At 41.2% G+C, this 22667-nt stretch overlaps 1 protein-coding gene across 1 annotated transcript in view; it reads right to left on the bottom strand.

Annotated features, from left to right (window-relative positions):
- Nucleotides 1–21817, bottom strand: part of FRMD7 (FERM domain containing 7) — a 55030-nt gene extending 33213 nt beyond the window's left edge. The window contains 1 exon segment of the mRNA XM_068534020.1: nucleotides 21757–21817. Within this exon segment, the coding sequence (XP_068390121.1) occupies nucleotides 21757–21813 (57 nt within the window). The 5' untranslated portion in view covers nucleotides 21814–21817.
- Nucleotides 21818–22667: the final 850 nt, after the last annotated feature.

Consider the following 22667-nt stretch of genomic DNA (forward strand, 5'->3'; position numbering starts at 1 on the left):
CATTCTAAAATGGAGCCCTCTCTGCAGGCAGTCTAGTCTTTCAGCATCTGGTAGAGAGCAAGGTGCAGTTAGACACATCAAAGAACAAAGAATAAGTAGGAAGTCAAGGGAGGCCCTTTCCCCAGAGCCCAGAGGACTCAGCAATAAACCCTGGAGGGAAGAACAGTTTAAATGGGTACTTAAGACTTCCTGGTGGCGGTAAGCAGAGAGAACAAGCCTTGTAGTTGCTTGTGCACGTGTGAAATTCACACCAAATTACAACTGGTTTTTATTTTATTTCTGAAAACATAAAGCAGTTCAAAGTACTGCCTGTGTGATTGATGGAAGGCTTAAAGTTGCTTAAGGTTAACAGCTCAGAAAGATTTCCAGCCCACGTGGCTGTCCTAGGGGGGTCCTGAAGGATCAACATAAGCAGCTGACTGACCACCCGCCTCTTTTTTTTCTATTGAAGTAGAGTTGATTTACAATGTTGTGTTAATTTCTGCTGTACAGCAAAGTGATTCAGTTATACCTATATACCACCCTCTTTACCTGCAGCCATGTTGATACTGATTAAACTAAGTTCAGAAGGGAACTCGGGAGTCAGAGAGCTCGTCTAGGCCCTGATAGATGATACTTCCTAGCAGACAACCTTTTCAAGCTCTAAGGGAATGATGTATTACTGCCTGAGGCCTTAGGTTGGTTTGGCAATGATCTGGACATGTTCCATCTGATTCATACTCTTTGCTGGAATGTGTCTAAGAGACTCTCCTTGCTCAGAATTGCTCTTCATACTAAGGAAAGAAAAAAGAAACAAAACAAAACAAAACAAGATTACCACCCTAATAGCAATCTTGCCCCCACTCCTGAGACATTGAAATTACCATGCCTACATTGGAAAAGCTGTTCAAAAGTGACAGTGTAATAATGGCATTCTCAAGACAGTGCTCCCAAGTCCTGTCGAAATTACTAGCTACTCGGGTAATTAAAACAATTATAATTGTTTGTTTCCACTTAATGCTTTAGCACTAAATCCACATGCTGTGTGTGATACACAGCCAGCTTCCAAATGGTAGTCGGACTTTTCTTTAACTTCAGGTTGATAAAACATTCTGTGCATATCTATCAATCTGAGACATTCAGGACACAACAGAGATCGTTCAATGTCATGTAATCTGGGCTCTTCATTTTACAAGTGGGGAGATTTAGATCCAGACAAGGGAAGAAACTTGCCCAAGATCTTCCAGCAGGTTAATAGCAGATCTGGGATTGGAACCCAGGTCTTCTGGCCTCCAGTAATGGGCTCATTTTATTACACCGGGCTGTCCTTAAATATAAAGGGAAAACTAATATCTAGGTGTATGAAGGACAAGAAAGAGATAAACACCTAAACGTTCCTTTGATTCACTCTTTCCTTTCATGTTCACTGTTTTTTTTCTTTACCATCTTTTCTCAACTTTTGACTGTACTGTTAACTCACTTTTCTCTTCTTCTGCTTATTACTCCAATGTTTCTCCTTCTTTAGCCTCCCTTTCCTTGATTGTTCTACATTCCCGACTCTTCTTTCTAGAATCAGGTTTACTCCATTTATAAAGTGTTCACTATGTTGCCCAGCAAGGCTGTGAGCAGGTTGGAGGCCACTCTGTTCTGACAGGTTGTGAATTTCATAGAAACTCTATAAAGAAGCCATTAAACAATAATTCCTTTTAAAACGTCTACTTAATAAGAGGCCATGAAACCCAATGTATCAGGGTTACTATGGAGAATCTGTGTTGGCTGAACAGAAAATCTTTTTAAAAAATATTTCAGAAACTATTCCAAGTTAAATGGAATCAAGAGACACATGTGGAGTTTAGGGTTCCATAAGAAAGTAGTATTTCAATGTATAAAATATACACCAGAATGTTAAAGTCTGGATGATGGGATTATACTTGCATTTTATTTTCTTCTTTGTGCTTACCAGAATATTCTAATGAATTTATGTTCTGTCATATATGGAAGCTGGATTTGAAACTTGAAAAAAAAATCAGAAAGAGAAAGACAAATACCATGTGATATCACTTATATGTGGAATCTAAAATATGACACAAATGAAACTATCTATGAAACAGAAACTGAATCACGGACATAGAGAACAGAATGGCGGTTGCCAAGGAGGAGGGGATTGGGGGAGGGATGGAGTGGGAGTTTGGGGTTAGCAGACGCAAATATTATATATAGAATGGATAAACAACAAGGTCCTACTGTATAGCACGGAGAACTATATTCAATATCCTATGATAAACCATAATGGAAAAGAATATATAAAAAAAAATGTATATATATGTATTACTGAATCACTTTGCTGTACAGCAGTAATTAACACAACACTGTAGATCAACTATACTTCAGTTTAAAACAAAAGAATCTTAGCATCAAATTTTGAAAAAATAAATGAACCTCTAAAGGACTTCTGAGTAGCAAAATGAGGGGTCATGTGAGCCATCACTCAGGCTAATCTGCCTGTCATGAAGTGTCTCATTCCCCCACCCTTTCAACACCCCTACGTTAGCCAGGTGTGCATGCTTGTCAACACCTGTGGACTAGGTTAAGGGACCAGCTCTGCCCCGCAGCAAGAAGCCTATAAGGGCTTCCTGCCTGAGTCTCACCTTGGCTTCTTGCCAAGCTCCACTCTTGCAGAAGTCACTTAGGACCTGTGATTTCATTCCTCTTTCCCTATGCAGACATCTGCCTTAGTTCTTGACCCTTGTTCACTTAGTCTGTTTACTTGGGTTCCTGCTGTTTGGTGCTGGATTGGACCTACAACACCCGTGGGCTAGGCTCCACTCAGCTCTGCTCTCCCCTTGACTGGTCTCCACCTCTGTTGTGCACACCATAGGTGTTTCATGAAGATTGTGGTTTAGCAATATAACTTAACTCCTGGGCCTGCTTGCAGCCTTTTATCCCTTTCCTCCCAGCTACCCTGGCATACAGTCATGCAAGTTCTGAGTGCTAACTCCCTCCTGTGGGCCTTGGGGCGACTTAGGCTCTACAACCCAAAGCCTAAGAGCCGCATACCACTCTCAGTCTGGCTTAGTCTGGGCTGATACCAGGTTTGCAGAACACTGCCGTCCTCCCTGCACAAGGCTACTTCAATATGGTGGATCTATGGTTAGGGTGCGTAACTCAAAACAGTTGTCTGGGATTCCCTAGCTGTACTCAGGGACAAGCACAGCCAAGCCCAGAAAAATGTTAATTCATATATTTTATTAAATACTGCACATCTAAAATTCTAATGTACAAGAAAGAAAGGCATGGTATTCTTTCATTGAAATGAGAGAATTCATTCTTTCATTGCTTCAACAGATAGTTATTGAGCATCTACTATGTTGCTGGTTAACTATACTACAGACCGTACTACAGACTGTCACTGATGTCACTGAATTAAGAGAACCTACTGTGTCCTTTTGGGTGCATAACCCCCGTCCACATTGAGCCCCAAAGAAGGACCCATCTTTTTTGGCTTCATGCAATTCTCAGATGCCCTATACCTTATCTTTTTAACCCTGTGCATGTCTCTGAACCGTTTCCATTGTTCAGCTGTCCCCTGAAAGCTCCCCAACAGCTCTTGCAGGTCCCCCTTACACCAGGGCAGATTTTCCCTGAAATAGCCAACCCTGTTGTCTACATCACCACTCCCAACACACACAAGAGCTAACTGCTTAAGATGTGAAATGCCGAGATAACTCCAACACAGTGGCTCTTGAAAAACAAACATTAAAGAGATTATAGTGGTCAAGTGCATGGGCTCTTAACCTAGAGTGCCCCATTCAAATCCTGTTTCTACCACTTACTACTCTGTGACTTTGGGCAAGCTACTTTACCTCTGTGCCCAGTTTGCTCATCTGTCAAACAGGGATACTTCATTGAGGATTTCAGTGACTTAATATATGTAAAATTTACATTAGTACCTAGTAAATGATAAACATTCTTTTGAGATATATTAGCTAGTATCATTACTATTTAGGCTGGAAAGGAATTGAGTAGTAATTGTGGGCTAGTGGGCAATGGGGTTGATATTTGGGGGGCAGGTGCCATTTTGAGAGGAGCCTCTATTTTGACTGCTTATGCAGCAGCCATTTTTTGTTTCTTTTGTATTTTTAACAACTTTATTGGAGTATAATTGCTTTACAATGGTGTGTTAGTTTCTGCTTTATAACAAAGTGAATCAGCTATACATATACATATATCCCCATATCTCTTCCCACTTGCGTCTCCCTCCCAACCTCCCGATCCCACCCCTCTAGGTGGTCACAAAGCATGGAGCTGATCTCCCTGTGCTATGCGGCTGCTTCCCATAAGCTATCTATTTTACATTTGGTAGTATAGATAAGTCCATGCTACTCTCTCACTCCATCCCAGCCTACCCTTCCCCCTCCCCGTGACCTCAAGTCCATTCTCTACATCTGCGTCTTTATTCCTGTTCTGACCCTAGGTTCTTCAGAACCTTTTTTTTTTTTTAGATTCCATATATATGTGTTAGCTTACAGTATTTGTTTTTCTCTTCCTGACTTACTTCACTCTGTATGACAGACTCTAGGTCCATCCACTTCACTGCACATAACTCAATTTTGTTACTTTTTATGGCTGAGTAATATTCCATTGTATGTATGTGCCACATCTTCTTTATCCATTCATCTACCGATGGACACTTAGGTTGCTTCCATGTCCTGGCTATTTTAAATAGTGCTGCAATGAACATTTTGGTACATGGCCCTTTTTGAATTATGGTTTTCTCAGGGTATATGCCCAGTAGTGGTACTGTTGGGTCGTATGGCAGTTCTATTTTTAGTTTTTTAAGGAACCTCCATACTGTTCTCCATAGTGGCTGTATCAATTTACATTCCCACCAACAGTGAAAGAGGATTCCCTTTTCTCCACACCCTCTCCAGCATTTATTGTTTGTAGATTTTTTGATGATGGCCATTCTGGCTGGTGTGAGGTGATACCTCATTGTAGTTTTGATTTGTATTTCTCTAATGATTAGTGATGTTGAGGATTCATTCATGTGTTTGTTGGCAATCTGCATATCTTCTTTGGAGAAATGTCTATTTAGATCTTCTGCCCATTTTTGGATTGGGTTGTTTGTTTGTTTTTTGGATACTGAGCTGCATGAGCTCCTGGTATATTTTGGAGATTAATCCTTTGTCAGTTGCTTCATTTGCAAATATTTTCTCCCATTCTGAGGATTGTCTTTTTGTCTCGTTTATGGTTTCCTTTGCTGTGCAAAAGCTTTTAAGTTTCATTAGGTCCCATTTGTTTATTTTTGTTCTTATTTCCATTTCTCTAGGAGGTGGGTCAAAAAGGATCTTGCTGTGATTTATGTCATAGAGTGTTCTGCCTAGGTTTTCCTCTAAGAGTTTTATAGTGCCTGGCCTTACATTTAGGTTTTTAATCCATTTCAAGTTTATTTTTATATATGATGTTAGAGAGTGTTCTAAATTCATTCTTTTACATTTAGCTGTCCAGATTTCCCAGCACCACTTATTGAACAGGCTGTCTTTTCTCCATTGTATATTCTTGCCTCCTTTATCAAGAATAAGGTGACCATATGTGCGGGGGTTTATCTTTGGACTTTCTATCCTCTTCCATTGATCTATATGTCTGTTTTTGTGCCAGTACCATACTGTCTTGATTACTGTAGCTTTGTAGTATAGTCTGAAGTCAGGGAACCTGCTTCCTCCAGCTCCGTTTTTCTTTCTCAAGATTGCCTTGGCAATTTGGGGTCTTTTGTGTTTCCATACAAATTGTGAATTTTTTTGTTCTAGTTCTGTGAAAAATGCCATTGATAGTTTGATAGGGATTGCATTGAATCTGTAGATTGCTTTGGGTAGTATCGTCATTTTCACAATGTTGGTTCTTCCAATCCAAGTACATGGTATATCTCTCCATCTGTTTGTATCATCTTTAATTTCTTTCATCAGTGTCGTACAGTTGTCTGCATACAGGTCCTCTCCCTGGGATCCGACCTCCAAAGCCCGAGCCTCAGCTCCCAGCCCCCGCCCGCCCCGGCGGGTGAGCAGACAAGCCTCTCAGGCTGGTGAGTGCTGGTCGGCACCAATCCTCTGTGCGGGAATCTCTCCGCTTTGCCCTCCACACCCTGTTGCTGAGCTCTCCTCGGTGACTCCGAAGCTTCCCCCCACCCACACCCCGTCTCCACCAGTGAAGGGGTTCCCTAGTGTGTGGAAACTTTTCCTCCTTCACAGCTCCCTCCCAGAGGTGCAGGTCCTGTCCCTATACTTTTGTCTCTGTTTTTTCTTTTTTCTTTTACCCTACCCAGGTACGTGGGGAGTTTCTTGCCTTTTGGGAAGTCTGAGGTCTTCTGCCAGCGTTCAGTAGGTGTCCTGTAGGAGTTGTTCCACATGTAGATGTATTTGTGGGGAGGAAGGTGGTCTCCACGTCTTACTCTTCTGCCATCTTGAAGATCTCCAGCAGCCATTTTTAAGTGAAGTTTCTTTCACTGTTTTGTTTTTGAACCTTTTCCCTCATTCAGAAATATGCTCATTGAAAATCAGGGTAAAAAAGAAACAAAAAGCAAGAAGAAGAAATAAAGTGCTTGTAATCCCATCCATCAAGAGATGGACAGTATTAAGACCTTAGTGTAAAGCTTTATTCAGGTACAGAATTATTGAGATAATTCTCAATGCACAATCACACTTTTGGGTGACCAATTTTTTTAAAACTTTGTATTATGTTATTAACATTATCATTTGTTACTGTATAGGAAACTATCGTATGGAACACGTAAATTTTTTTCTCCTTTGAGATATTGCAAACAACACTAAGACAGACATCTCAGCACACAAAGATGTACATCCATCTTTGCACACAACCTTAATCATATTCTTAGGATAAGTTTTTCCATAAATTGAATCCCTCAGCTTATTTAGGTTGTATTGCTAGTTGTTTGTCTCATTTTTGTTTGAGATTTTTAATTAAATTCTAAGATGTTTAATTTTTGTGTAAAATTGGAATTAAATACTGAAAGACAAACAAATATTGTGGAAAAGATTCATGACAGTGATGGGCCTTGCTTGGTAAAGCAGTGAAAGGAGTTTCCTACTGGGTATGAGAAGTCTCATACTGGGTATGAGAATTCCTGGGTATGAGGCAGCAGTCTATAGGGGAAAGAGTTGGGACTCTGCAGTCAATATATCATACTTCTAAATCCTGGCTCAAGTACTTGCTTGCAGTTGTATGACCATGGGCTCATAGTTAACCTTGCTGAACCTTAATTTCTTCATATGAAAAATTCCTTTTATGACTTGGCCCATGCTTATCTTTCCCGTCTCATGGCTGTCTCTCACCTTGCTCGTAGCGCTCTCTGCCCTCAGTTTTAAGATCCAATCAGGTTGAGTGTCTCCACTGGCCTTTCCCGATGATTCTACCTTTGCCTGGACCAACCTTCAACTCTGCTCCCTTCTATTCCCCCAACACATCTAAATAATTAGTACTGGTCGTTCGGGCTCAGGTTAGACATCTTCTCCCTCAAAAAAACCTGTCTGACCATCCCCGCAACAAACACACTTCAATCTGGGTTAGGTGCCCCTCTCCTGTTGTGCCATTAAGAAACTCTTTGCCGCTGCATTTGTATAGATCGTGCTGTAGTGTACCTGGTTTTTTACATTCTGATTCTTCCACTAAACTATGCGGTCTTTGAGGTCAGGTACTATTTCTTATTTTTCTCTGTATCCTCATTAGCCAACCCAGTGTATGGGAGCAGTGAGGGCTCATAAGAAGTTGTTAAATGAGTGATGAATGAATGAAGCAGGATAGTAATACCTGTCTAACACACTTATTAACTAATGATTGTATGAAATAATGTAAGTGGAAATTTCTGGAACACAGGCCAGGAAATGGTATCTCATAGCGTTAAAGGCAATTGACAGTAACTTTGTGACAGATCTCGTGAAATCATTTGAAATATTCTGAGTATGAAATTCTGGAGAACCTTTGTCTTTGTTTAAGTCTGTTGAAAGGTGAATTTCGTCATCTTAGAAGGAATCTCAGAGGACAAAAGACCTCTTGTTTAAGACAGCTAAGCCCAGCGATTAGTGGTGAGGCGCCTTGCCTAAGTGCTTTCAGGGCCTGGGGTCAGCTAGCCCAGACAGACGCCCCCTCCACCCTAGCTCCACACCTTGGACCCAGAAGAGAAGGAGGAAGTGGGTAAGGGGAAAGACAGGGAATAAAGAAAAGAAGGCTGGAGTAAGATTCTGTGGGGGTAATAATTGTAGCTTTTGCATAGCAGCTGTGTTTAGAACAGGCAAGCTATACATCAGAGAGTTCCACAGCCCCCAGAGAAGAGAAGTGCCCCCCTGAATGCCTGTCACTTTCCATGCTTCCTGAGCTCTGTGACCTTCAGCAGATCTTCCCTGTGGTGCCTTGCCCTGGCATTTCATTGGCCAATTCCTTCCTACCTCCTGTGGTGTCAATGATCTGTTCAGGGTGGATCTCTCAGCAGTAGAACTGGTCTAACCGAATGTTTTTCCGGTTCTGACAGTCTGGCACACAACTGCTTAGTGGCACCCAGTATCACAAAGGCCAGCATCGCTCTCTGCTGCTGGGATAACATGCTCCAGGTCCTTTTAGGAAATTGCTGGGTCAGTCCTGCCACCTCCTGGGTGGTTCTGCCCCTCAAGCCAAGCCCTTCTGACCCCAAGATATTGGACTCAGCTCAGCCAGTTTGAAGAATTTCTGTCTCTAAGTTGCAATTGACAACTTCACTGTCTTACACCACAAGCTAAGGCTAAGCTCTTATTAGTGTAATATATTTGTATTTGTGACTGGTCAAATAAAGATGCAAATACAGAGTAAATGACATTTAATAGAAAGAGAGAAACTCCTGTAGAATCCAGAGGAATCTTGGCCTCGAGCAAGTTTCACTCTGAGAGAAGCTCTGCAGAGAGCTCTTGCTACAAGGTAGGGAGCCTCAGCTGGTCCTCCCCAGCACCCAGGCAGCAGGCAGGGCCCTGCACTCTTCTGAAAGGTGAAGGGGTGGCAAGGCCCCAACTAACTGAAACTCTTCACAGAGATTCCCACGAGTGCAGACTTGAACAAACGCCCAACCGCCACCCACCCAGCTCCAAAGACAGTTCCCCAATCCCCACCTCCAGCACCTCGAATATTCTTGGCTTCAGGCTCCCTCTTCCTGTCAGCTGTGGGCTTGGGATGAGAAGGGGCAGGAGAGGGGTGGAATGGGAAGGCTTGAGTCCAGGCCTCTCCTCTGAGCTCAAGCATCAGGAGAGCAGCCTGACAGCCAAGTGACCGCAGATACGGGAGCCCTAGAGGGGTATGACAGGCAGCACCTAAACCACATTTGGCCCACAGTTCCACCTGGCCCCTGGCCAGACAAAGCACAAGCACTTTCTTTCTTTTTCAGTTCAATTTATTCTCTGAATCAACAAACCTTAGGCTATGAGGGGCAAAGCAAATTCAGGAGTTTAAACAAAGGCATTCATCAGGCAGCTGGGGCCCCCTGCAATGAAAAATAAATCCCTGGCAAAGAAATGGTCAACATTGGCTAGCCTGGGACATTATGACTCCAGGATGATTTTCTCTGATGTGGTTTAGAAGCTCCTTTGCTTGGAGTATTGTACTTTGTACAGGCAGAGGGGTGGGGATGAGCTGATACGGTCAGCCTGTTGGTCAGTCAGTCATCAAACAGTGATTGAGCAACTAGTGTGGGGCAGGCTGCTTGGAACTAGAGGACACGTTATCATGTCCTGGAAAACCAGGAAGCTTAACGACACATTACAGCAATCCCACTCGAGTCACAAGCCCACCACCAAACCAATGACCAGCCAGGGTTTTTTATTTTTTTCTGAAGTGTGACTTTATTCCATAAATGTATGTATGTATTTAAGTTATATTTCACAATACAAACATAATGCTTTTAAATGCATAGTTTCAAAGAATTCTTTTTTAAAACTTGTTAAAAATTGAAGTATAGTTGATTTACAATATTGTGTTAGTTTCAGGTGTACAGCAAAGTGATTCAGTTATACATATACCTATATATGTATATTCTTTTTCAGATTCTTTTCCATTATAGGTTATTACAAGATATTCAATATGGTTCCCTGTGCTTTACAGTAGGTCCTCGTTGTTTATCTATTTTATATATAGTAGTGTGTATATGTTAATCCCAAACTCCTAATTTATCCCTCCCCCCTCCTTTCTCCTTTGGTAACTATAAGTTTGTTTTCTATGTCTGTGGGTTTGTTTCTGTTCAGCCAGGGTTTTGAAACTAGACAGACTGGGGCTTGAACCCCAGCTCACTCATTAACTTAAATAGCAATGTGACCTTGGATAAGTCAACCTCTCTGCACCTTGGTTTACATGCCAGTAAAATAAAGATAAAAATAATGTTCTAGGCCCCATCAGCTTGGAATATTGCTGCTTGGACATAAGTATCAGGATGTGTATCCACCACCTAAATCTGGAGCCAAATTCCACAAGGCATCAATGTAGCAAATACCTTTATAGCACTTGCTAGCACTGTTCTAAGTGTTTTACATATATTAATTCATTTAACCTTTGTCACAATCTTATAGAATGGGTACTAATATTATTTCCATTTTATAGATGAGAAAGCCCAAGGCACAGACAGGTAATGGAACTACCCTAGATAGTGACACTCATTTGATTTGTGTGAACATTACATGAAGTAGTGCATGCAAAATTCACCTAGAACATAGGCTGTTGACAAATACTATCTATGATTATTAGTCAGTAGTATTGTTGTTATCATTATTATTAACTGTGTTAGTGTTACTATGAGTAGTTACCACAGAGTAATTTAAAATGTAGTTAAACACACTGGCCTAGAGGCCAAGATGGCCGAGTAGAAAGACCCTGAGCTCACCTCCTCTCATGGGCACACCAAAATTACAACTATTTATAGAATAACTATCGATGAAAAAGACTGGAACCTACCAGAAAAGATCTTCTATAACTAAAGATATAAAGAAGGAACCATAATGAAACAGGTAGGAGGGGTGGAGTCACAGCATAGTCAAGACAAATACCCCTAGGTGGGTGACCCACAAACAAGAGAATAATTACAATTGCAGAGGTTCTCCCCAAGGATCCAAGGGTCTAAGCCCCACATTGGGCTGCCCAGCCTGGGGTTCCTGTGCCAGGAAGACAAGCCCCCAGAACATTTGGCTTTGAAGGCCAGCAGAGCTTACTTTCAGGGGACCCAGGGGCTGTGGGAAATAGAGACTCCACTCTTAAAGGGCGCAGACAAAATCTCACATGCTCTGGGACCCAGGGCAGAAGCAGTAATGTGAAAGGAGCCTGGGTCAGACCCACCTGCTGATCTTGGAGAGCCTCCCAGAGAGGAAGGAGGCAACTGGAGCTCACCCTGGGGGCATAGACACTGGCGGCACCCATTTTTGGGAGGTCCTTCTACCACGTGGAGACTGGTGCAGGCAAATGCCATTTTGGAATCCTCCCTCTGGCTTGTTAGCCTCAGGACCCAGCCCCGCCCACCCCCACCAACCTGTAAACACCAGTACTACTGGGATGCCTCAGGCCAAACATCTAGCTGGGGGGTGGGAGGGGACACAGCTCCACCCACCAGCGAGCAAGCTGAGACCACAGCCACCCCTGGACATGGCCCTATCCACCAGAGGGCCCAGGACTCAGCCTCACACACCACTGCACAGGCACTAGACCTGGGACCCTCTGGGCCCTGCAGCCAGAGACCCAAGGACCTAGATCCACCCACCACTGGGCAGGCACCAGCCCCAGGATATTTGGCTCTGCCCAACAGCAAGCCTGTTCTAGCCTTGGGACCAGCCTCACCCACCAGCAGCAGGCAGACTCCAGCTCCAGGACAACCACAGACCCACAGCCTGCTAACACAGCCCACCTACCAACAGACCAGCACTAGCCCAAGGACCAGATGAGCCCAGACCCCACCTACCAGCAGGCCAACACCAGCTCTGGGACCCCTGGGCCCTGCAGCCAGACCCCTGGATTCAGCTCTGCCTACCGATGGGCCAGCACTAGCCCCAGGACTTGGCTTCACCCTGTGGTTGTCAAGCACCAGCCCTGGGATCTCCTGGACCCTGACTCCAGTGAGCCAGCACTAGCCTTGGTGCCCCAGGGGTTCCACAGACAGCCACCTTGTGACCCAGCCCCACCAACCAGCAGCCAGTAGCCTCCACACAAGGCAAAACCTGGCAACCAACCAGACTTAAGGCCAGCCACACCTACCAGACCACACATTGTAGTCAACCTGCTACAACAGAAGGACCCACGCAGCCACATAGGGGCACCCCTAGAGCATATAGCTGGTGACTAGAGGGGAGCTCACTGCTCGGATGCATAGGACATCTCCTACAAAAGGTCACTTCTCCAAGATCAGGAAACATAACCAACCTATCAGATACATAGAAATAAAGAGCAAGTTAGGCAAAATGAGGCAACAGAGGAACATATCCCAAATGAAGGAACAAGACAAAACCCCAGAAGAAGAACTAAGTGAAGTGGCAATAGGAAATCTACCCAAGAAAGAGTTCGAGGTAATGATTGTAAAGATGATCAAAGAACTCAGGAGAAAAATGGATGAACATCAAGAAGTTAGGAGTTTTTAATAAAGAGTTAGAAAATGTTAAGAACAACCAAATAGAGATGAATAATATGATAACTGAAATAAAAAATACACTGGAAGGAATCAATAGTAGACTAGATGATACAGAGGAATGGATCAGTGAGCTGGAAGACAGAGTAGTGGAAGTCACTGAAGCTGAAAAGAAAAAAGAATGAAGAGAAATGAGGACAGTTTAAGAGACCTCTAGAACAACATCAAGTGTACTAACATTTGCATTATAGGGATCCCAGAAGGATAAGAGAGAGAGAAAGAGGCAGAGAACATATTTGAAGATATATTAGCTGAAAACTTCCCTAACCTTGGAAAGGAAACAGGTGTCCAAGACCAGGAAGCACAGAGAGTCCCAAACATAGTCAATCCAAAGAGGCCCACACCAAGATATAGTGTGTGCAGATGACATGATACTATACATAGACAATCCTAAAGATGCCACCAAAAAACTACTAGAGCTCATCAATGAATTTGGTAAAGTTGCATTTCTATACATTAACAATGAAGTATTAGAAAGAGAAATTAAGGAAACAATTCCATTTATGATTGCACCAAAACAACAAACTTACCTAAGGAGGTAAAAGACCTATTCTTAAAAAACTATAAGACACTGATGAAAGAAATTGGAGACCACACAAACAGATGGAAAGATATACCATGTTCTTGGATTGGAAGAGTTAATATTGTTTAAATGACCATACTACCCAAGGCAACCTACAGATACAATGCAACCCCTATCAAAATACTAATAGCATTTTTCACAGAACTAGAACAAATAATTTTAAAATTTGTATGGAAACACAAAAACCCCAAATAGCCAAAACAATCTTGAGAAAGAAGAACAGAGCTGGAAGTATCATGCTCCCTGACTTCAGACTACACTACAAAGCTACAGTAATCAAAACAGTATGCAACGGGCACAAAAACAGACATATAGATCAATGGGACAGAATAGAGAGCCCAGAAATAAACCCACACACTTTTGGTCAATTAATCTATGACAAAGGAGGCAAGAATATACAATGGAGAAAAGACAGTCTCTTCAATAAGTGGTGCTGGGAAAACTGAACAGCTACATGAAAAAGAATGAAGTTAGAACATTCTCTAAGACCATATACAAAATAAACTCAAAATGGGTTAAAGATCTAAATGTAAGACTGGAAACCATAAAACTCCTAGAAGAAAACATAGGCAGAACAGTCTTTGACATAAATTGTAGCAGTATTTTTTTTGGATCTGTCTCCTAAGGCAAAGGAAACAAAATAAAAAATAAACAAGTGGGACCTAATTAAACTTAAAAGCTTTTGCACAACAAAGGAAACCATGGACAAAATGAAAAGTCAGCCTACTGAGTGGGAGAAAATATTTGCAAATGATTTGACCAATAAGGGGTTAATATCCAAAATATATGAGCAGCTCATACAACTCACTATCAATCAAACAAACAACCCAATTAAAAAATGAGCAGAAGGCCTGAATAGACATTTTTCCAAAGAAGACATAAAGATGGCCAACAGGCATGTGAAAAGATGCTCAACATTGTTAATCATCAGGGAAATGCTAATCAAAACAACAATGAGATATACTGACAGAGAAAGACAAATATCATATGACATCACTTATATGTGGAATGTAAAGAAATGATGCAAATGAACTTATTTATAAAACAGAGACAGACTTACAGACATAGAAAACAAACTTATGGTTACCAAAGGGGATAGCAGGGGTGAGGCGGGGGAGAGAGATAAATTAGGAGTTTGGGATTAACATATACACACTACTATATATAAAATAGGTAAACAACAAGGACCTACTTATAGCACAGGAAACTATAGTCAATATCTTATAATAACCTATAATGGAAAAGAATCTGAAAAAGAATATATGTGTGTGCGTGTGTGTGTAACTGAATCACTTTGCTGTACACCTGAAACTAACGCAACATTGTAAGTCAACTATACTTCAATAAAAAATATTTTAAAAGACAATGCTATATCACCTCACACCTGTCAGAATGGCTGTCACCAAAAAGAACACAAGTAAACACGGGCGAAGATGTAGAGAAAAGGGAACCCTTGAACACTGTTGGTGGGAATGTAAATTGGTGCCGCCGCTATGAAAAACACTATGGCGTTTTCTCAAAAAACTAAAAATAAAACTACCACATGATCCAGCAATTCCACTCCTGGGTATACATCCAAAGAAAACAAAAATACTAATTTGAAAAGATACATGCACCCCAATGTTCATAGGAGCATTATTTACAATAGCCAAGACATGGAAGCAACCTAAGTGTCCATTAACAGATGAATGGATAAAGAAGATGTGATATATATATGGATTGACCTGGAGGGTATTATGCTTAGTGAAATAAGTCAGATGGAGAAAGACCAATACTATATGATATCACTTATATGTGGAATCTAAAAAAGAAAACAAAGTAGTGAATATAACAAAAGAGATACAGACTCACAGATATAGAGAACAAACTAGTGGTTTTCAGTGGGGAGAGGGAAAAGGTGAGGGGCAAGATGGGGGTAGGGGATTAAGAGGTATAAACTACTATGTATAAAATAAATAAGCTACAAGGATATATTGTACAGCACAGGGAATATAGCCAATATTTTATAATAACTACAAATGGAGTATAATCTATAAAAATTGTGAATCACTATGTTGTACACCTGAAACTAATATAATATTGTAAATCAACTATGCCTCAATTTAAAAGAAAAGTATACCTCAATTTTTTTTAAAGTATCAAGTTAAAAAAATTTTAAATTAAATGTCGTTAAAGATAAAGGGTTTGGCTGTTTCCATCTGCTTCCTTAAAGGAAGCCCACCATTATTTTAGGTAACTCTAGACAGTTATTATGGACCCTCTCAGGATTAATGACTCCGGGGGGGGGGGTGGGGGGAAGAGCAAATCCCCTGGGGCTGCTGACTAAGCAAAGGGCAAGCCGCTCAGAAAAGCAGGATGAATTAACCCCAGGAAGCCCCAGAGGAAGAGCAAACAGGGGGAAACACAGCTCTGTTTTGCTTGGAGGTGGGCTGCAACATCAAGTGTTATCAAAAGAAACTTCAAGTTGAGGGTGAAAGACTGTTCTCTGTTGGTTTGCAAAGTATAGAAATAAAGAGGTCTCTAAGCAAGGGAGAGGGGAATTAACATGCTTTGAGCACATTCTTTACATCAGGAACCTTACCTCTGGTATTTCATTCATCTTTACAATGATTCCATGAGGTAGGTGCTATGATTATTGCAATTTTAGTGATAAGCGCACAGGCTCAGAGAGGTGAAGTGACTCACACAATGTTCCACACCTTAAAATTGTTAGAGCTGGCAAGATATGGAAAGAACCTAAACGGCCATTACAGATGAATGGATAAAGAAGATGTGGTATATATAGACAATGGAATATTACCCAGCCATAAAAAAGAATGAAATAATGCCATTTACAGCAACATGGATGGACCTAGAGATTATCATACTAAGCGAAGTAAGTCAGACAGAGAAAGACAAATGCCATATGATATTACCTATATGTGGAATCTAAAATATGACACAAGTGACCATATGTACGAAACAGAAACAGACTCACAGACATAGAAAACAGACTTGTGGTTGCCAAGTGGGAAGGGAGGTTGGGGAGGGGTGGATTGGGAGTTTGTGATTAGCAGATGCAAACTGTTATATATAGGATGGATAGATAACAAGGTCCTACTGTATAGTACAGGGAACTATATTCAATATCCTGTGATAAACCATAATGGAAAAGAATATGAAAAAGAATGTATATATGTATAACTGAATCACTTTGCTGTACAGCAGAAATTAACACATTGTAAATCAGCTATATTTCAGTAAAATGAAGTTTAAAAAAATTTTTAGAGCAGAGACTAGATCTCAGGTCTACCCAAATCCAGATATATTTCTCTTCCCATATTCCCATCAATAAATCCAAAACAAAGCTCCTTGCCCACCCTAAACTTGCTCCTTTTATTCTGTTTCTCTATCTTGGTGAATGGAGGCCACCATCCAAACCATTACTTAAGCCAGAAATTTGGATGTCATCTAGACTCCTCAACTCACCTCCTGTATCCAGGCTGACATCAAATGCTTCTAGAAATTCTACCTCATTAACATCTTTTTATCCATCCTTTCTTTCTGTCTCCACCATTCTCTATCAGGCTGGAATATTGATGTTTGGGCATATGTGTTAGGATAGAGGCTGGCTATCTAAAATTGGAGCCACTGAACTTGAAACTATTATTCCGATTCTACCTGGCATCTCCAGCACTTAGAACTCATATTTCATTAAATATTGGATGAGCAAATGAATGCATAAATTAATGAGTTAACAGATGCTAATATCCCCATTTTGAGCTTCTTAAACTCTTTAGTGATTCTCTTATCACCTTCAGGATAAAGCCCAAACTTTATATATATACCACTTGAGCCAAATGATATAACTGCTGACCACCTCTGCTTCAGCTTGAATTCAAGCTACTCTCCATCTTCCTTTCAACACTCCATTCTTCACTCACACTGACCTTTTTTTTCCATGAAAGGGCCATGTTCTCTTTTGCACATTGGCCTTCAATCTTTCCCTTGTGTAACCACCATACAACCACCTTCACCCTACCTTCCACTTTTCACCTCCTTAGCTCCTACTCAGCAACTTAAATGGTATATTATTTGGAAAGTTTTTCCTGACACCCCAAGTCCAAGATTTTAACATTGATAGAACTAAATCCAAGATAGGTTAAGTGACTTGCCCAAGGCCACACAGCTTGGAAGTAGCAGAGTCAAATTTTTGTCCTGCTTTATCAGACTCCAAATATACATTATATCCTTTATATCACTCCTCACAACTCAGGGAGATAAGGGGTTAAGTGACTGGCCCAAGATCACACACCTAAAATGGTGCAATTTTTGTAGCCCCAAATCCAGGTACATTTTACTACACCAGAGCAACTCCATTTCACTGGTGTTAGAAGAGTTTTTCTTTATGAAGGGGAGGGGTATCTATTTCGCTATTGACAAAACTACAAAAGATTCCTCATCATTATAAATTGAAAAACCAGCTCTTGGACAAATATCCCAAGGGTAAATACCACTACCAATAAAAAAATCACTAAGCGGTTCTTGGCTTTCTTATTCAGCTTGAATAGTGCTCAGTCCTGGCAATGCTTCCCCTCCGCCTCTTTCAGAAAATGAGGCCTGGTGGCCTTTATGATGGGCTCCCAAGGGAATGGGGTAAGCTGACTCACTGTATTCTCTCACTGGGTAAGCCACTAGGTACTCACTGTGCTGGTCAATACAGTCACTTAGCAATCAGGTAAATGTAAGTCTTGAGATGTTCCAAACCTCTTATTTTGGCTTTAGCTTCCAAAAACCATCAAAATAAAATGTGCTTTTGGGAATTCACAAACAACAGCTGCTCTTCCCCTTTCACTATGCTTCTACAAAGATAGAACTGCAGCAGGCAGGAGGCATATCAGACAGAACTGTGTCAAGTATGGTGATGGGATTATTGTTTTGAAAACTCTCCATCTAAACCTCAGAGAAGCAAACAGTTCAGGCTTAAAAGGAGGTCACCCTCCAAGGATGCTCATTATTACTACTGGTATCTGTGGGTATTGGGAGGGTTCCTAGTAAAGTTAGAAACCTGACCTTCTCTATGTTTTCTGAGTGCTCAAAAGCCTTAACTTTGGTCTTATCCTCCCTTTTTCTATCCAGAAAAGTCCCGGTCCCCATGTTGAAGAGGCAAAACTAAAACACCAAAATCTTCAATGTTTTTTTTTTTTTTTTGGCCATGCCACGCAGCTTGTGGGATCTTAGTTCCCCAACCAGGGATCAAATCCATGTCCCCTGCAGTGGAAGCATGGAGTCCTAGCCACTGGACCGCCAGGGAATTTTCAATTATCTTTAAAATCATTACCTTATTCCATTTCTCCTCCTGCTTACCCACTCCCATCATCATTCTGGAGAGTCCTACCAAGTGCAACACTAGAGATGCTGTTGATATTTAACAGTGATCAATTTCATCAAATAACTTGACTTGAAAAGTAAGATGAGGTTTTTACCGAATACATTTTCTTCATTGGATTAAACTTTAGTGGGCATATTCCAGCAATCCTGGAGTCCCATATCTGTCCTGCATCCCCAAAAACTCTTGGAAATTCAGAAAGGAAAAGTTTGACTAATATTCTCAGAGAGTTCATATATAAATATCAGCACCCCGTATCTCAGATTACAGATATGCAAAGAAGCTTCAAAAAACCAGGACATTTCAGGGGTCAGACACTCTTCTCAGTAATCTAACTGAAGGCATTAACAACTTAAAGACATGTCAATCACAAAGGGAGTTTGTCAACCATGCAATGAGAGGAAAAGGAAGCACTGAAGCCCAAGTTGGCAGCTCCCAGCCAGCACTGCCCAGGCGAGAGTGTTCCCTTGCTCAAGAACTTTACTTACCCATATGGTAGAGTAGACCATGCCCGGCACAGGGCCTGGAATATACTAGGATCTCAATAATAATTTGTTAATGAAATGACTAAATGAATGAATAGGTGACTAAAAGGTGTCAATGACAGGGCCTTTGTGGAGACGGATGCATTATCAGGCCATCCAGTACTAGGATCATAAATCTAATTCCTTTAAATCTGATTCTTCTGCCCTTTGGCATATTATGTAACTGATGAGAGAACCCTAGTGTTCCCAATCCTGCTGTAAATGGTAACACTGGCCTCCTGATTTTAAAATATCAGTTTCTGACTTCAGATCTGTGGAGTGCTGACAAATCAGGCTTCTGAGTCTGTAGTCCTGAGCCAGATCTTGGACACCAGCAAACTCACTAAGATAATGCTACTGGGGGTGGAATAAAGGGTTCTGGATGTCAATTAGCCTAATCCAGGCGACATTATTCTATCTGATCAGTGTCATTTTCATATTTCCACTACTGTACTCTCTGTAAAAACAACACTAATGCCCAAGATGCCATTATTTCCCCCCATGCAACCAATTATTTTCTTAAATCTTATCTTGAAGAACAATTGTCCCTGGGACTCATCCATGCCTCTTGAGACTTCTGCTAATTGGTTCATAACAGTCATTGAAGCCTTACTGCATGCCAAATTCTATGCCCTTTGAGGGCCACAGAAACTAATGTGCAGTGGCAATATTACAGGACTAGGCAGCTACTGACAGATGAGTCTTCGGATACAATTGTACATGGGATCGCGGGAAGAGTCCTGGATTGGAAGTCCCAGCTCTGCATTCATCTTTTCCCTACTTTCACTCACAGGGTGGAATGGAGGATCAAATGAACTAATGGATGTGAAATTGCTTTTTAAATTTTAGTGTTGCCCATTGGCGACCCTCTACTACTACTATCATCATCATCATCTTCATCATCATTTTCATTATCATTATCATCATCATGATTATCAGTCTACTACTGTTAAGGAGAGAAGATACTGTTAGATGGCTGTATGCTAACTTAAGGTTCCATTTCCCTCAAGACTAAGCTGCCCATGGGACCACAGTTAGTGCTACTGCCACTCTCGGTAACGCCACGATTGCTACTTACAGAGCAGCCCTCCACAGAGCAAACGGGATCAGATGCTGTGACACCCAAATTGCTGGGTATCAAATCTCTCCCATTATCTTCCCAAGGAACACGGTGTGTTGCAGCTGGAAGGAGACAGTCTGACTTAAAGCCAAATCATGCTGGCTTCAAGTTGCTAGAATCGGCTCCTCGGAAGGTGAATTTTGTGAAGCTAGGGTACTGTGCCTCCCACCCACCCCCACCCCCCATTTAATTGGATCTGTATTTGAGCTGTACATTCAGAAAGCTCTTCTGTCACTTTTTGTCAAAGATTTCTCTTTGAGTAGCTTGAAATATCTATTAAACATTTAGCCTAAAGCAGTGTCTTTTGAATCCCCAGCTCACTAATTCAGGTACTGGAGCACTGCAAGCGTACACCACCAGCCTGCAAATGGATAAACTACTCAAAAGACATTTTCCACCCCTTAAATACAGTTCCAAGAAAGAATAGGAAATGCCTCATACCTCTAATGGAAGCTATTTGCTACAAAAACAAATCATCAGGTCCGTGGAGCTAGAAATGCCTTTTGCAAATAAAAGTGAAAGGAAGAGACAGCAAAACAGCAGCGGAAACCGTGCAGTAATCACCCACAAAGCACATGATTCAAATAAAAATGAAATACTTATTTGAAAAACGGGTTACCTACACACCCAACAGCGGTTGTCAGTTTATGTATAAAAGAAAACAACCAGCATTTTGTGTGAATTTCAAAGGAAATGAGCTATTTGTTCCTTGTTAGTAGCTAATGTAAATATCAGAGCAAATAGCATTTTTTTGATTCCAATAAAATTGTAGAACATTTCCAAATGCTCGTACGTAAATCCTGACATCAAAATGTACATCTCTTAAGATACTGAAAGATGAGCCCCAAATGATGTGCTTAATACATTTGTTCTTTCTTGAAGAGATGAGGTATAATTGTAACAATCATCTTGTAGCTAGGAATTATATGAAGAACCCTGAACTATAAGTACTAAATCAAACTAAATAGTCTCTTATCCTATTTTTCTCTCTTATACTTGTCATTACTTCCTGAAGTTCTCATTACAACTGCATAATTCTACCCACCGCCCTCCACCCTCCGAAACCCCATAGGTTTTCTTCAGAAAAGGAGGGTAGCTTTCCCCTTCTCCTTTCCCTCGGAACCACAGTTTTCTCCCCACAAATATTCATGGGGTGAGACTCACAGACAAATTATTTCAATGAGCAATAATACCTTTTTGGGTAGGACAACTAAGTTATTTCTGCTTTGTCTTCTTACATATATTTAGCGTATCTTTAAGACTTGCTGTTGTTATCCCTTGAGAAAAGAGAACCTGTTCTAGAAGAAAGGTTAGTGGGAAAGCATGAGCTACATTGTGATATTAAATACAGATTTCTTTTTCCAAAGCTAAAACCCACAGTCCTCCTTCGTTCGGTCCTAAAGAAGACATAACATCTCCAGCTAATGGGCTGTCCACAAATGACCATTATTGAATGAATAATAAAGGAATAATAGCAATGTGATTTCCACTTACATCAACCACAAAAATCTTCTGGGAATCATCCAAAAACTGCACTTTTAAATGTAGCATTCTCGGAGAGGCCGTTGGGCTGCGAGCAGGCTCAGAGTGCTGTGAGTGTTGTGACAGGAAGGGGGCTTTCTCAAGGAATTTCACTCTTAGCTGCAGGCAGTGCGCTCAGGTCCCCCCACCCCCATCCAGGCACCCCCCCCCACCCACAGCAGGGCACACTTCTGTTTGCTTGAATTGATGCACACTCAAGGGCATGTGTGCTGCCACGTGCTGATGATCAATAGCATCTGGGCTATCTCCTATTTGGTCAACATCAAATCCAACTGGACTCACTCTAGCCCTCTTAAACTCGATTCCTTTCTTCAAAGAAAAAGAAGAAGAAAGAAAACACTTGCAACCCCTGGGGATTTTCTTTATTTCACAGGAGCACGATTTGAAAACCCTAGATGAAGCTTTGATAAACTGAGAAAAGCCATTCTCAAAAGTAAAAGGATTAGAGTTAGTCTCATACTGTACTAGAAATTTCATGGCTGAACTAGGAAACTTTATGTATAATAATTGTAATTGTTTTGAATGTACGTGATTTAGAAATGAAAATTATATAAAAAGGAATATATGGAAAAGCTCAATTCCACTTCTGTCCCCTCTATTCTGTGTCCCCATACATCCCTATCAGTAACCAATTTTATTAGTTTTTTGTTGTTGTTATTTAGCCTTCAGTGTTTCTTTATGCAAATACTGTACAAGAAAATACGAATGTATTTCTCATACATATGTAGCATGCTGTTAAACTGTTTTGTGCCTTCCTTTTCTTACTTCATACATCATTGTTGATTTCTCTTTAGCTGTGCATGGAGAGCTTCCTGATTTTTTTACAGCTGCATAATTTTTCACCGTGTAGGTGAAATACAGTT

The sequence above is a fragment of the Eschrichtius robustus genome, chromosome X (genome assembly GCF_028021215.1).
Source record: "Eschrichtius robustus isolate mEscRob2 chromosome X, mEscRob2.pri, whole genome shotgun sequence".
Classification (NCBI taxonomy): Eukaryota; Metazoa; Chordata; class Mammalia; order Artiodactyla; family Eschrichtiidae; genus Eschrichtius; species Eschrichtius robustus.